The 17,032-nt window shown below is 42.8% G+C and overlaps 1 protein-coding gene across 1 annotated transcript in view; it reads right to left on the minus strand.

The window, feature by feature from the left end:
- Nucleotides 1-1,756: 1,756 nt before the first annotated feature.
- The window catches only part of FHDC1 (FH2 domain containing 1), a 37,147-nt gene continuing 21,871 nt past the window's right edge, over nt 1,757-17,032 (minus strand). The window contains exons 7-12 of the mRNA XM_037378568.1: nt 14,524-14,594; nt 14,306-14,413; nt 13,338-13,408; nt 10,869-10,986; nt 8,627-8,791; nt 1,757-5,660 (exon numbers count right to left, since the gene is read on the minus strand). Of these exons, the coding sequence (XP_037234465.1) occupies nt 3,624-5,660; nt 8,627-8,791; nt 10,869-10,986; nt 13,338-13,408; nt 14,306-14,413; nt 14,524-14,594 (2,570 nt within the window). The 3' untranslated portion in view covers nt 1,757-3,623. The remainder of the gene's footprint in view (nt 5,661-8,626; nt 8,792-10,868; nt 10,987-13,337; nt 13,409-14,305; nt 14,414-14,523; nt 14,595-17,032) is intronic.

The following is a 17,032-nucleotide window of genomic DNA, read 5'->3' on the forward strand; positions in this document are numbered from 1 at the left end:
GCGTTAGGCCAGGCCCCTCTGGCAGGCATCGCCTTCTCACGTGTCGCAGCAGCGGCGACGGCTTTCGGAGGGCAGGTCTTCGCGGGGGTGGCCAGCCAGGGCTCCGCGGCAGCGCTGGGGACGCGGTGTGGCCTGGTCAGCACATGGCGAGCCAGAGGTGACGAGCCCAGCCCAGCCATTACAGCCAGGCTGTGCGAACCCGGGGTCAGCGCCCAGCTAACCCACCGCACGCCTGCAGTGGCTCGGTCGGAGCCAATGCGTGGCTGTCTGCATCTGTCCACGCAGACGTAGCCCAAGATGAGAAAGATACCGATGGGTTATTTTGAATGACATAGTCCGGGCTTGTACACTGTGGGAGGTGTGATGGGAACTCTTTCTGTCTTTCTTGATAATTTAATGAGCTGTTGTAATGAGGGATGCACCGAGCCCCTCATTTGTATGCGGTTCCCACATGAGATGTGAATATTAAATTCCTCCAAGTATGAATCAGCACCTCTTACTCCCACAGCTCTTTCCCTTATCTCTCCATCTTGACCAGCTCCGCGGTTCCAGATCCCCTCACGGCCCCCCTGGGCTCCCCCCACTTCACTGCCACCACAGGCAGGAGACACCCTTGCTGACCATCAGAAGAATGAAGCTGGAGAGAAGGTCTCGGTTTCTCCTTCAGAAGCGACTGCAGCCGGGTCAGCCCCGTGGCCTGGTCGCGTTTGGGAAAATTGGATGACGCGGCAAACTAAACCTACAGGGCATCGCTGTCTCTGACAGCTGGTAGTTTAAATAATGAATTGGTAATTATAAACCCTTTTGAAATAAGAATGAAGTTTTTTAAAAAAAAGCTATAAAGTTTGGAGACACACCTTTTGCTGGTGAAGGGCTTTCCCACGTTGGTTCCACTCGGCACCGGCAGGCAGCAGGTGCTTGCCGCTCCGCACAGACACTCACCAAACAAGAAAAGTCGGGGGCTAAAACAAGGTTGCAAATAGCAGCAATTCCAGTCCAAAAATCATTTCCATAGCAGAGGGGGGGAAGTGCTCCCCGAGGACAAGGAGGCTGGCTGGCTTTCACTTTTTTGTGCTGAATAGATGTTCTTTTGTACGCAGTGAAGAAGGAAAAATAATGGCAGAATGGGGCGAAATTGAAAAATTCGGAATTGCAGTGTAAAAGTCACCACCTGCTCCTGCAAAACAGGCTATTCTTTATTTCCAAAGCTGTGGGAGCTGTAAACCAGGATTTCTCAATAAAGTGTGCTAAGCTAAAAGGCATGAAGATAGCGACAGATCCAGACTTGTTAGTGCCATGAACGTTTGTCTTGGACACAACATACAACGTGTAGACAAAGCACTGCGTCTATCACCTAATGCCTTCCATGTCATACCCAAACCTGGGCAGAAAGTCCCACCTCAGAAATACTCAGAAACCAAAGTTAAAATGTACGTTTCAGTATAAAAACAAACCTAGCATTTTAAACGCCAGGATTTCTGCTTTAACGACTTTCCTTTTGGGACCTTCCCACCATCACCAACACCCAGACTCCAGTTGCTTGAGATCTCCAGGACCAAAGCCAAGAGTGTAACAGGAAGGAGAAAGTACAAACTCCATACCCAGTAAACGGGAACTTTATTAAGCTACTGAGTTACTCCGAAATGTATAAATGTTCCATTAAATACATTCAGTTTTCTTTTACACAGATTTATAGAAATTTATTTACATTTTCCAAACACATTTAAATTATTTTTCAAGCTTGCTACCAATAAAATTTTTTTGGGTTTTGTTGTTTTTTTTTTTTGTTAAAGGAAAAAAGTCAATCATCTGCTCTTGCAGATGTGCATACATACACACAGATACAAACAAGGGGGATGATTCTGTATCTAACCCACAAGGGAGGCTGTATCCAAAAAGCTTATAGGGTTTCAATCAAAAACTTACCCTTGCCGAAAAGTGGGCTATACAAATTCTCCCTGTGGGACAGACTCAAACAAGAGGCCCTGTGCAATACTTTACAGTGTTTGGGTATGATGTCTGCACCAAGATTTGCTGGTGCAGGGCAAGAGCTAAAGGCCTCTTGCCAAATTCAAAACACAAAGTGTCCCTGATACTAGCCCATGAGAAGCATGTGAGCAATTAAATGGGGCTCATTCTCATTGAATTACGCTCTCCCAGCACTGAGGGATAGAGCAGACAAACAGATCTACCGCTAGTAAGTCAATGCCACTTGTCCAAAGAGATTTTCCTTTTATTTTTTTATTTTATTCTTAAATGAGGCTTCATTCATAAGTGAATAAGAAGGCAACTTTTTAAACGAGACGCTTAGGAGAACAGTGATCAGTTTCCCCACCTACAGACACTGCCCTTGGGAAGATGTACAGCATGCTGAACAAGTTTTCCCTCGTTCTCTGTACCTTAGTCTGACAGGAGTTAAAATTTGTATCTGCAGGAAAAGAGGTGTTTTTCTTTTGTAAAAAGCTTATCAAATACTAGTTTAACTCATCTTTTAGAGTCTTTAAACATTAAAAACCACGTTTGAAGCAACCAAGGAAGTCTAAAAAACATTGTCATGCGTAAGCTGTGTGTTTCATGCTAAATATTCGTGTTGACAAGGAGAGGGAGAGGAGGCGGCGGTGGCAGGGAAACTAATGGCTCAATCAGAGCCATTGCAACATTCAAGTAATTTGGTAGTAGATAAACCAGTGGAAACATGGAATGGTAATGAAAGTGCTCGGCACTACATCGCAGCCTTCAAGAGTTGAACTGCAAACATCCTTGATATGTATCATAAATATATGGCACTTCTGTATGGCCAAAAGCTGGTAAGTTTGCTTGTGACTGAAACAAGTCAGTAGTCATCATCCCAATGGTTACAGATGGCCATTCCAACAGGCACAGCCTCCAGCTGTGCTACTCGATGCAGCACCAGCCGTATCTACGTATGCATGCAAGACAATGCTGCCACATTCTTGGAGAACGAGCCTCCTGCCCAGCAGAAAGCCTTCTCCAGACACACATATACATTCATAAAACATGCTAGAAATTCTTCAGTGAGGTTAAAGACAGCCACAAACGGCAAACCTCTCGTTTTGCTGTTTCTTGGCCAGCCGTTCCCAGTCTGTCCAATTGCCAGCAATGGACTTCAGAACAGGCAAAAAGAGCTCCTGAATCCAAGGAATCGAAAGCAACGGAAAGCACAATCACCTAAGGTCATTTTCAGTACTGTTCCACAGGATTCACTTTGACATCAAATAAGGAACCGACCAGCACAAAGGCTGTCTTAGGAAGAATCTTACTGTCTCGGGAAGAATCTTATGTACACAAAAACTGGCCTTTATCCATGTTTTCTGTCACGTGTTTCATCTTGTAGTTTAACTTTTTGGCTTTTGGTGACCTTCTGTATGACAAATACACAAGACTTGCTGTTACGCTCACATTCCATCACAGTAGCTTCAAATACATTCAAATTCACAAAAAAGGATTTAGACCAGAACTTGCCCTTTTCCAACGGTGTGCCGTACTTTAACTAGCACATGATGCTGCTTATCGGCAATGTTACTGTTTTGAGGAGTTTCATGACACAGACATCCAGTGCTTGAAGAAGCGTTCACATTCCAAGAGTCAAAAACCCCTCCCCCTTACTTCAGTAATGGCTTCAGTATTTTACCAAACGTGGTCCGGTTTGCATCTTTCAGTTTGAGAGAGGCCTTCTCCGCTGTTCCCTGCTCCTTCGGTGCAGCTGTGCTGACAGCTTCTCCCTGCAGGATGCTTCTCCCAACCACTCTGGCACTACTTGCTCTCTTTAAGGTACTCACACTGTTCTCCTTTGGACTCAGATCGTCAGAGGTTGCCACGGGCTTTGCTTTAGGCAGCCTCTGGGACATAGACCTTGTGATGGTTGGAGGTTTGGATGAGCAGGATAGATCTACTTTTGCACGCTTTGAAGAAGAAGCCACTGTATTCCTCGCAAAGTTTGGGACAGCGGATGGTGTTTTGGGAACAGTGACTGTGGCAACCTTGGTGTCATCTGTAGGGGTCTGGGGTTTTACACTGGAGCGACACATCTTCATTTCATCTGTCTTTGATTTGACATTACTCCTAACAGGTTTAGAGCTTGGCTTCTTGAGAGAGACTCTGTCCCTCTCAAAATGAGCACTGCTCGAGGTGACAGTGCCCCTTTGTAACTTTGGCTCTTCTACCGACATGCTATGCCTGTAAGGACTTCTTGGCAGCGTGTCTGTTGTGCCTCTGACAGAGCTGCGATGAGACAGCCGGCTTTCCACCGTGCTGGCTTCACGAAGCGCTGGCTTGGCTTCTGGCTTTTTCATGCTGCTCGGTGCTCTGTTTGACCGAGAAATAGGCACCACTTTCCTCATACTTTCATTCTCAGAGGCATTCAAAGTTCTTACAGGTCTGGAAGGAGCTGTATGGCTAGGGCGAGTGCCGCTGGATTTCGTGGAGCTTGGAGACCTATCTTTTAGAGAGTTTCTCTTTGGTCCTGCTGGGTCTTTATTTTTTACAGGCTTTTCTTTAGGAAGGGTGGGCTTGCTATTGGCATCATCCTTACTGTTTGCAGAAGTGTGAAGAGACAGATCCTTGGCTGAAGCAGAATTCAGGTTTGAGAAGAACGTTCTAGCACTGTACTGAGCACTATTCCCAGAAAAGCATGCTTTACCAGCCTCGCTTCTTACTTCATTGCCTGCTGACTTAAAATCATTTCCCTCTTCAGAGTCCAACGTCAAAGAACAGTCAGTCGTCGTATCCGACACGTAGAACATCGGCCCGTCTTCCCTACTTCCCGAAACACTTGTATCCATAGACACAGGGCTGCTACTGCTGGGTTCTGAAGCTTCACTCTTGCAACCCACTGCCTTGGCTTTATGGTCGTTGGCCTCTCTGGAACTTCTGCAAGCTGGAGGCAGGTCATCATCGCCAGTGCTAAGGGAATGAAAGCTTATATCATCTAGAGTCTCCAAGTCTGGTCCACCAGCATCCTCTAAATATATCAAAGGTGCATCCTCTGCAGGCTTTGCTCCTTGAATATCAAACTTACGTAATCCTTTAACAAGTTCACGCTCCTCAATTGCAAGGGCCAGAGCATTTATATCTGTGGACTCCTCGCAGGACACGTTGGAAGTGTGCATGTTGTAGTCGGTGCTTCTCTGCAAGTAATGGGCACCAGGACTGGCTGAGCCACTGAAGTGACTGACTTGAGCTGGAGGCATCTGCAGGAGGCCACCACCTTCTACTTTGGTTTCAGACTGTTGGTGTATGTGCAAGGTATTTAAGTTGAGATCTCTCGTTTCTTTGGATTCAGTCCACGCTACGTTTGGTCTTGCTTGTCGGGCGTTTGCACGGGGAAGGCTGTTAAACTTGTTTGGATCCTCATCTTTGGAGATTTCCAGGAAACTCTGCAACTCTCTGTCTGCAGTTATCCCCAAAGAAAGTCGAGAGCGTCTAGAATTGGGGTTTCTGTACAAAGGGCTTTGAGGTCTCTGCTGCAAGAAGGGAAGGAATTCTTCAAGTCCCTTTTTGGCCAGCATCTCCACGTCATTTTCACTGCTGCTCCGCCCAAAGCTCCCAAGCTCTCCAGCTGCCCAGGATCGACGCTTTTCCTCCAGCTCCTTCCGCCTTTGCAGACTATGAAGTTCCTGGATCTCTCGTTCCCTATTTTCCTGATGAGGAAAAGCATAAATACATGCCTCAGACGACAGTGTCCTATGCACAAAAACCAGTCACACTCCTTTATCTTTCCCTTTATTTCCTCCCTTCAAAATTAGCTCCTACTGCTACCACTCTCTGCGCCACCCCCCCCCCCCCCCCCAATACATACACACAAGAAATCACCATGGCAACCCCCGCTTGCAACCATTAACCCTATGGAGAGCAGGTCCCTGCACAGCTAATGCTGGCAACACATCAGTCTGGTCAGCGTAAGAAAAAAATGCACAAGTCCCTGCAGAGACCAAGAATGTGACATATCAAAGCCAAGCAGGTGTCAAGTCCGGCCAAAGAGTTCCGGCTGTTAAGATGGAGAGCTTCGAGTCCCCACCGAGTTTAAAGCTGGCCGTTTTAATCAGGTGAGTAAATGTCTACCTGATCATTACACTCATATTTTAAGACGCACTTCTCTGATGAGCACACACCCTATGTGTTCCTTCCATCCTCCCTTCTAACAACTGCAATGGCTCCTCAGCCATTGTTCTTCAGTTTCTACAGGGTTCTACTTACCTGGGACTGAAAATTTTGTGAAAAGACAACGCTTAATTGCATATGAAAGAAAACAGACGAGTTAAGAGAATGCCTCTTGATCATTACTTAGACATCAGCTGACACCACTCAAGGACCATTAATCAATGCCTCATTCCAGTTTTGGATCTTGCATTCACCCTTGGCTTCAAAAACTGGCAACTATTTGCACAGAAGTTGCCCAGGGCAAGCTGGAGATTTTGGCAGCTAGGCTGAGGAGTTTTTCTTCAGGAAGCCATAGAAGAGGTAGCTTGCTTGAAAGACAACACAGTAACACCTCGTTACTAAAATCATTAGCAGTGGATTACTGTGAATACCATTTTAACTGTCACCTGCAGGCTTCCGATTTAATCTAGCTGAACCTCTGGTTGAACTTTCCAGGTTATTTTCTGAAATGGAAAACCTGGTCTTCTAGAGCCAGTATGGCTGTGGCAAGAGAAAGAAGGGGGAGGCTAGTCTTGACAGAGGATTAAAAATTTACATAATTTCCCAGCATATTGTTAAATCTGTTTGGAGCAGTAACACATTGTTTTAAAAAAAACACACCTATATTTGTCTGAAGCACTGTCTAGTTTGATCTTCCCATTGTTGTGACAACAGAAGAGCTGCACAGCTAGAAAAAGTTGCCTGAAAGCTTTCAGTAAACAAAAGCTGAATGCTGAAGCTCTTTTTGATGAATGGGTTAATCTACACCTCTTAAAGTGCATTTGAGACTACGCTGAGCTCTGAAAGATAAAATGCATTAGACCTAAGAAACCTGAACAGCTAAGAAAGGAAAAAGAAAAAAACACTTGCATTTCAGGAAAAACTTCTGTGGCAGGGAGTTTTCTTTCACAGGTATGGAATTACAGAATGAATTCTTGCCAAATGCAAAAGCTCAACTTTAAATATCCCATTGTAAATAGAAATTGTTTAAAATAGTTGCAGGTATTATTATCATATTCTGTATTAGACACAGAACATTTTAACCTCACCCAAAATATATTTCAAGATATTTTATTCAAATGAAAAAAATCTATTTTAAGCACACGTACACATGTTAAAAAAATTGCAAAAAATATTTAAACATTTAAAGTATGTGCACATGGCCACTGTGGTATGAGTTATCTTTTCAGACTGTTAGCTGTGCTGTCCACACATCACGTTCATTTGTCAAAACTGTATCTTTATTCCGAATTGTTCTGCTAATTTCATAGGAACAGAGGTTCATCCCCACAAAACAGCCAGTAACCGGATCTTCTCAACATTTGCAAGTAAGAGACTAATTTGTCATTTTTAGAGTGTAACTACTTACTAGAGAGAGAGGAGGGAAGATCCCCATTGGGCTTCCAAGTAATAGCTGTCCCAACCTGCACTTGTAATGTGTGACTATGAATTAAATTCCCAGTCCCAAACATATATGAACAAAAATATGCATGAAATCACCTCTCACTAAAACGTCTGGAATAGTTACCACCATCTGGTTTTATATATTTGTATAATGTTGGTAAAGGTTAGGTAAGTGACTGGTGCAACAGGCATGTTAGCTGAACATCTCCTCAGCCTGCTACAAATCAAGTGTTCTCTCTTTTCTGGTCTAAAGCTCTTATACAAAGCGCTGTCAAATGCAGATTGCATAAGGCAGAAAGATAAAGGTGTGGATCCATCAAATTCACGCTATTTTGTAACAACAGCCAGACTTTGCTAAACCCAAACTGTAACCAATGCTGACACCGCTCCTTCCTTTCAGCCTACTTCCCAAATTGTCTGCAACCAATTCAGGGTACTTGGCAAACGAATGGTCACGCTGGGGATGAGGTACCTTGGTGCTGTAGGCCTGTTTCATTTTCTTGAGTTTTCACCACAAAAAAGCATTTGAAAGAACAAAGAATACACAGTTCTCACTTGGCAAAGCGTGTCTAGCCACGTGACGGAGGGCAGTGGAAGCCTGAGCCAGGGCTGATTCAGGCTGGTATGTCTGTATCACGGGCCACCACATCTCAGGGCCTTTCCAGTGACCCAACGTTACCAGTCCAAAGCGTGAACAGCGAGCGCCAGCCAGCAAGCCTGTGCTACCTGCCTCGCTGCTCAGCTTCCCAGCCACCCACCTGCTTGCCGAAAGAGGAGGAAGGAGCCCACCTAGGAGAGGCCAACAGACCACCCCGACACACCACCTCAGCGGTCCAGCCTGCCTGCAGAAGATGGGAAGCAGCGGGACTGCCACAGGGCTGGACAGAACGACCACTCCCCACCTGGCTTCTGGCAAGGAATGCCTAGAAGAGGGCAGTTTGCTGTAGCCATTTGAGCAAATACATCAAACCCCACAAGATATAAGTCCCTTAAGCAGAAAAAAACAATTCATGTGAGTCAATATCCATGTCAAACGTGTGACAATCTCATTCAGTGCTCCTACCTTAACAGCTTTGTTGAATCTTACGCAGAAGTCCCTAAATATCTGGAAACATTCATCCAACTTCATAGTTTCTTTATCTTCACAGAAAAAGTCAATGAGAGCATTTCCCTCCTTTTGTAATTCTCGCTTCTGGTGTTCAAGCTCCTTTAGATGTCTTACAGCAAACTGTAGCAAAAAAACAGATATGGCATGAACAAGGCAGAAAAATTAAATTGACAACAGGTCATGTATATATTAGGAACTAACGAAATGCATGTTCCAACCTAGGAGCTGTTACAGAGCCCAGGAAATTAACACTTTGAAGGAGAACTCCTACTAACAAAAGGAAACATGTAATTTCAGCAAAGTGAGTATGGAAGGTTATGGAAAATGGATCAATCAAAACGTAAATTCTAGTGACTAGGATACAAACGAGGCAAAATGTCAAAAGCCCTTGAACTTTGATTTTTAGATGAGTAAAATTAAAGACTGTACTAGGACACTGACAGACCACCTGGGAGCCCCTTGAAAGCTTCATGTGCCTTATTCTCCCTGCAACTTTCAACTAAGCATAAACAGATTAATTCCTCCTCCCTACTTTTCCCCAAAACCCACATGGATAAATTCATATATGTATGTCACAGGATTAACTCCTTCCTAAGTTGACCCTAGACCACAATAAAAAAAGGTTTTCATGTCAGAAAGGTAAGGAACTGCTAGAAATATGTATATTTTAAGACATTCAGAAAACGTCACCATAAAGTAGCACTTTGAATCATAAGTATAGAGCTATGTAGGCAGGGTTTGAGTAGATTAGTGCAAAAAGATTCAAGAGGAAGAGAAAAAGGCTATGGTAAGACCTTGAGCAGCAGAATTGCTTAAAACACTTTCAGCAATTGCCCCTCTGCCTCTCCTATCTGCATCACCAGGCATTCACTCCCATCCTTACACAGTCCCAGATCTGAGACAACATGTGGCTTAAAGTAACCTGGGAAAAAAGTTAATTTTAATTTTACTTGTTAGCCTTAAAAAAAACTCCAACATAAAAAACCACACCCAATAAAAAGATGAATTGAAGATGAACTGGACAATTGATAAAAGCATACATAGAAAATGAGCTCCTCCCACATATTTCAGTAATTTATTCACAAGGATGAGATAATCAAAGCTAACTTTTAAATCAGCTTGGTTATCAACTGTAATTTAGAAACAAAAACCGGAAGTGTTTATGCAAGGTATGCATTTGTAAAATGATTTTTTCCAACATTTCTTTTGGAATGTGGCCTAAACAAGGTTGTAGTGTTACATAAAACCAGCTATTAAATTAAAAAAAAAAAATCCCAAACATGTTAGAACATAACATTAAAGAGTCTGGGTGCTATGGCTAAAAGCCAACAATTCAGAGTGAATGAGGACAGGTATTTCAATCTTATCCCCCCACCCCCTCCTTCATCAACTTCTCATCTCCTGAAAAACTACGGGACTATTAACTACATTTGCAAGTTGAAAATCAGGGTGGGTTAAGTTCCAGATCAACACCTGCTCTCTCCTACTTTTAATAATTATCTGTAGCGTGAAAAAGAAAAAAATCCTTTAATTGAAGTGTAATATGTATTTCTCCAGGCACCACCACGTACTCAGAAAACACCAAGAACTCTGCTCCAAAGTTAAGTGTACAAATTCAGGTAAATATACATTCAGGTCTATAAAGTCAGTGCAATACTAAAAAAGAAAAGGAGAACCCACCCAGAAGTAATGGTGTGGCTCAGAATAATATGCTCTGTGCTAAGAGTAAATTAGTAGAGAAAGCAGTCCCTTCCAGCTTCTAAAAACATCTCTTCAGTTACCCAGCCATCAGGATTCTACGCATCGCACAGCCTCAGCTGGAACTGATGTGCTCCAGTATAACATGACACGCAGACAGTATAGTTTAGACAGCTGCGCCGTACAAAACCAGTGACCAGTCCAAACTGTCTTATATTTTAACTGCTGATCTTCATCAGTCATTTCACAGGCATTAAACATGCTTGCCTAACAAGCCTTGGGCAACGTACGCTCAGTATCCCTCCCTGTAAAAACACAGTCCTTCCAACACTCTCACTCGACAAACAGCATACAGTTGGAACACCTTTGTACCACTGACAGGGTAGACATATTAAAACAATGCTCCTGTTTATTAATGTGTCCACACAAATTACATTCAGTGGAGGAACGCTCCTGTATTCAGGCAATAGTAACACGTTAACATGGACATCCTACAAACCTGGAGAAAGCTTTCCATTTGGTGAAAGAGTTTCGGGTCTCGCCGAATGCTTTCTTTAACAGATCTTGCCTTGAAAGACAGCGAGTGGAGCTCTGCTTCTATATTATCAATGGACAACCTAAAAACAGCATATACAGAGAATGTTCATCCAGGGGGAGGGAGCTGCCCACAGCTTAGCCGCAATATGCTTCAAAAATGGATGTTTAACATAAGGTGCAACCTGGCTATCAAACAAGACCTGCCTGTTTGGGAAATCGTTCCAGAGTAGACACGCAAAGTTAGGAGAGAGATAAGCACATTTCTTCTTATTTGCAACCTGAAAAGGTTCCCATGGGGTGTAGCTTCACGATTAACTCCACCAGTCCTACCCAGCCTTACTACCAGAAAGGGTAATGCCACCCTGCCTCTGACGAGATGTTCTTTTTCTCTCCCTGGCGCCTGTGCTAGCACTCATTTTCTAGATGGCCAGCCGTATCTGTGCACTGAAAATAACCCGGGAAAAGGAAAAAACAATTTGCTTCCAGATGGATCATTTGCTTGGTCCAGCTGATTACATGACAGTTCAAGTGCAGGAGCTGGCACAAAAAGGTGGGTCACAAGAGACTGTCAGCCAAGACTACCCATTTTGGCAGTAGGATTTAGCATCATGAAACTGCACATTACGTTCTTCTAAGCAGTCACAGCGATGTAGCCTGCATGGTCTTAATTAACACAGCAGTTAAAACATTTCATCCTTCTACCACATACCAGCAGCAGAGCTGCTCCTGTGGAGAAGCAACTCAGAAATTGAAGATGACAGGAAAGAGCTCTGATCTGATGTAAGCTAAGCTTTATCCTGGGAGACCCATGTTCCATACAACGGGAGCTCCCACCCAAATCTCTCAGTCACTGTGAGGGTAAATGCTTCTGAATCTACGGTGTTCCCTTCACAAGAGAACTGAGCTTTGCCTAGGAATTGAAGCGCTACAGTTTCCAAAAGGATAAAACTAACAACTGTACACATGTTTCTAACTCAGGTACTTTTAACTAGCAGCATGACTTTAAAGCAGTAAAGCTGAAGAACTTGTGGCAGACTGACTGAAGTGCACATGGCAGTGGATGGTGACAGCATGCATAAGTCTGTCAGTGCACAGACAGATGAGTATCATGTGTGCTGTTTTTTCTCTGCTTACTTCATCTGCAAAGGTTAGTTCCCTGTTTTGGGCAGATCATGGCTACTTTTGCAAATAAGAAAAGCAGTAGAAGATATAGGCTATATTTTTCTGCCTGTGAAGGAAGAAAAGGGTGGCCTACAAGTAAAGGCGGCAAGACAATAAAAATAAAGAACATAATGGTCGTTGCTTTAACATGCTCTAACTGGGAGGATTTATGAGCAATTTGTACATGACAGTTGTGTCTAATAAAGATCTTCCTCATGCCTAATGGTATGACATCTATTTCATTTTGTTTCATTTTCCTGTACAAAGTGCATTCCCTGAGTAGATTTCAGCACAAATTACAACAGAAGATTTTCAGCATTAACAAATGTGATCAAAGAACAAGGTGGCTAGAAAAAAATATCACCAGATTTGGGATTCTGCCTGTTCCTCTGCTGTTTGCCAGAGGGCTTGGATGCCAAGGGAAGATACATTCCCCAGCAGGCCACACGGCAGACTGCCAAAAAGGTGTGTGGGTTGGATGGCAGAGAGCCACACAGGTGGTCCCTCAAAAATTTTCTGCTTAACTTCACGGCCACTCCTTTCCTCAGAAGATTTCAGAGTCCTTTACAGACATTACTTAACCCTGCATCAGGTCTAAGAGACTGGATCCATTTTCTAGCTGGGAAAAGAATGCAAATAGATGGCTCAAGAGCAAGTAAGCAGCAAAACTGGGAACAGAACTCCAGCACTGCTATCTTCTAGTTTTGGGGTTTAGATCATACTGTCTCACAAAACCAAGTACAGTTATTAAGGTATGAACTGGGTTCAGTTTAAAATCATGCAGCTGAAGACTTTTAAGATGAAAACAATACAGACCCAAACCCTTCAGATTTTCCATCCAAGACAGAAATGGAGAAGCAAACGAAGTATCAAAAAGCATCTAACAGAAGCCAGGGCCCGTACCTGTACCTGGTACCAGATTTGGAAAAGTATTGTAGCCTGCTCAGAGACAGATGAAAAATGGTTTAAGGAAAAACAGTAACATGCTTTTAGTTAATCCCTTAAGTGTCACATACATGCACATGTATTTGATAGAGATGAAACTACCAAAAACCTACAGAGATCATGTCATAAAAACCCTCATACCTGAAGGCACATTGCAGGCATACTTCTGCTAGCAAATGGAAATGAAGCCCTCAAAGCTATAGTAAACATTTGTAAAGATCTCAGGTTTTGTGCCAAGACTTCTCTGAACAAGCCTCATTGCTTCACAAATAAGATAATTCCAAGTCACAGTCTAGCTTAAGTGCTTGGTGTTCTTTTGACTTACCTGGCAGCATCATGAACATCCCTAATTTTTTCTGAAAAGTTGAGAAGAGCAGCATCTTTCTTTTGGGCTTCCTGAAACAAATAGAACGAAACCAAAACACACAAAATCCATTAACATTCCACCACCAAGCCAAAGACCCTAAGTCCAGCAGTTCTAAAGCCTCTGGGAGGGCACCTGGAGGTTTCTCTCCTGCACTGTTTTTCTTCCCATTCAATTCTAACAAAATTGAGCAAAGGAGACCCCTTAACGAAAGGCAGGGATCAGAACTGGAAACTTTAAACAACAGCTTCCATTTTGCAGGGCACAATAATAGCTGCTTTTGCCAGCGAACGCAAGCCACATGCATTAAAAGGGAATGTCAGGGACAGAACAATTTACTGATGTCCATTGTTGGAGCAGATACGACGTTTCCTGCGCACACATCACTTAATACCCTATTGTTAGCTGCCTGGAAATCTGTTAAGCCAGTTTGTACACAGATAACCAAAGTCACATATAAAAGCATTTAAATTCTCTCCCTTCTAAAATCAAGAAGTTTGAAAGGAAGGAAAAATAACTTGAAAAAAGTCTGCAGCAGTTTTAAAAATACATGTCAGTCACTGAGAGAGGAAAAAACCCTTGACGTTTCTCAAAAGATTCAACAGGAAGACTGAAAGAATATATTTCAAAATAAGCTACTTCCACAGTGTAAGAATTCAGGACAATAGCAGAAAAGCTACAATGAGGAAGTTACACAAAGGCAAGCTTTTACATGACATAAAAAACTTAAGTTTTCCAAGGGTTTCTGGATAGGATGATCAGACATAGGCAAACTGATGAATGTTGTGGCAGGAGAAGAAGGGTGAAGATTAGGATTAATGCAGTAAAAAAGCTCTTTTTCCTGAGGCACATGGCCGCTTCTATTGTCTATCATCTTTGGCTCTACATTCATAGCAGTTGCTTATACCAGAAAAATAGTTTTTCTATACCAGAGCAACAAAATGCAGCAGACTCATTCCAGGTTTGTTTGCTTTTGTGTCCGCCAGCTTGAGCAGTGACGACAGCTTAAATCCAACAGCATTGCCAGCATAACCTCCCTAAAAAGAAACGAGCAAACAGCTGAGGCATGACATCAACGGTCTGCAATACTAACAAGGAAGTTTGGAAGTTTGGTCAACCAGCCATCTCCATTTTGGCTGTCACTTACCGCATTCATAATATTCCCAGCCTGGAGGACCAAGTGCAATATGGAATGCAGTTCCTCACAAGTCATTAACTCTGCAAGGAACAAGAAAACTGCTGTCTAACGATTGTTTATTTAGAAATATACACAATCAGCTACCAAACCTCTCTTCATCTCAAGTTTTAAAGGCGAAAATTTTTATTTTAACAGGAAACCTCAACAAACTGTAAAGGTCGTGTGGAAAAAAATGGTACTATATAACTCAAATTCACAAGCACAGCTGACAAACCTCAAGTATGGTTCAGACTTCAGCTTAGCAAGTGTAGTATTTCCAAGGCAACCCCCAGCAGTTAACAAAACATTTGAGGCCTAATCCTGCAATGTGCAAAGTGTCTCATGCAAGCAGTTAAGTATCCTCACCACCTACTAATTCCAGTGTGAGGTAAGTGTTCCACACCCTGCAGGATCCATATGCCATCTGTCAGGGCCGGGCTTTTGAACCATTATTCTTTTTTTGGGAGACTTAGCCATCAGGGCTGAAAAGATAACGAGGCAATGTTTACATTTTCCTTCTTTAGCCCAGTCTCACTGCGAATCATAATTTTATTTCTGTATGATCACCAACTCAAAGCAGCATTTATTTTACTTCAGTCACATCAAAGATGATTTAGCACAGTTATATTCAGTGTGATGCAAAGAGTCAAATGGAACAAGATTGTCTTTTAAAACTTTTCCATCACAGAAGCTTGTTTTGAACATATTTCCATTTTTTGCAAAATGCACAGTAGTAAGGCTCTATCTGAATTCATAGACCTTTTCACCCAGATACATACTAACACAAAACAATACATGTGCTTAAAAGTCACCACAGGGATTGCCTTAGAAATAAGATACAGAAATGCAGAACTGTAAAGAGTTAATAAATTAGCATTACACAAGTGGCACAGCACACCATGTAACTCCAAATTTGCAAGTGCCCATACAGCAAGAAAAATAACACGAGCTGGTTTTAATATAAGCTACTATATTTTACACTGATGAACATAATAAAAGGTGGAATCCCTTTTATTGCAGTACAAATACTTCTAAAAACTATTTTGCCTCAGAGTTCATATTCTGTAATTTACCCTGCATTTAATGCTTAGCACAATACACTAATCTATCATTTTGGAAGCAGATAGCCCTTGTATCTTCAGATTTCAGTATTAGCGGCCTAAAAACATAGAACTAATTAAATAACCCTTTGACCTAACAAGCTACAGGTGAGGAGGCAAGGAGGAAGAAAGAGGAGAGAATACAAAAGAAAGTACCAAATTTCATAAGGCCAAGAGGAGAAGGCAACTTCTGAAGATTTTGCATAGTGAGAGCCTGCTCAGCGTCACTGAGATACATCCATCTGCAGGCCAGATGAGAATCCATCAGGCTGTTTAGACCATCCTAACCCTTAGTGATTATCAGCATTAGAATTTAAGTAAATATTCTCCCAGCTTAATTACAAGGAAAGAAACATAGGAGATCGGAATAGGAAAGCAGACCTAATTCCTAAACAACTTCGGGCTAGCAACAAACCCTTAATCGCAAAGACCAAATAGAGAAGAGCACATGACACCAGTGGACTGAAAACAGGGAAGCCCAGCCAGCCGGATTTGCATGACTGGCCTGATGTAGGAGCTGGAGACCAAAGTGTCTGCTCGGGAGGGAAAGAATTCATCATTCACAGATGTCCTGGGTGAAGGACATGAAGGACAAGAGGGCGCGGCTGCTTTGATACATAACATACTCCCTCACGTATGCCTGCTGCTCAAAACACAAAGAACAATGATTTGAAAGAGATCCCAGTAACAGGCCAAACTCAAACCTCGGCCTAAGCCACATTTTCCTGAGCCAAGGAGGACTACTTCAAACCCCACCGGTGGGGAAACACACCAGGCTTTGCTCCCTCTCCTTTCACTAAAAATGACTTTCCTAAGCACTGGTGCTTGCGGTTGAATACTTTGACTGCTGTGCCTTTTTACACCACAAGAAGCAGCCTGAACAGTGCTCTAGCAGCCTGTCCAAAAATCTGCCAGAATGAAATAGGAATTTCATATTGAAGAAGAGGGCAAATAGGCACTCCAGGTCAGCATCCATGTTTAACTGAAAGCAGGAAATAAACTATTCTCCTGCCGAGTAGAAGACACCAGATTACATTACGTTACCAGCTGCAGCATTTCAAAACTTGTGAAATGTAGAGAACAGAAGTGTAGAGACACAGAGAGAACAAAAAACAGAACACAAAGGAGCAGCAATAGTATTAAGTCTCTAAAAGGCAATGGCATATAGAGAAAACTGGAACTTATACAGTGATTTTCTCTATGCATCTCTGAAAGAGCGAGAAGAAAGGTGTAACCACCACATTCAATCAGAGAGACAGTAATGCATGAATCAGCAAACCCTACTCAAAAGAGCATTTATCCTAATTTGGCCATGGACACCTTTGTTTCTGCCAGTTTCTACTGACTACACACTGCTTGTAGGCTTTGGTCATGGACTC

The sequence above is a fragment of the Falco rusticolus genome, chromosome 1, assembly GCF_015220075.1.
Source record: "Falco rusticolus isolate bFalRus1 chromosome 1, bFalRus1.pri, whole genome shotgun sequence".
NCBI lineage: Eukaryota > Metazoa > Chordata > Aves > Falconiformes > Falconidae > Falco > Falco rusticolus.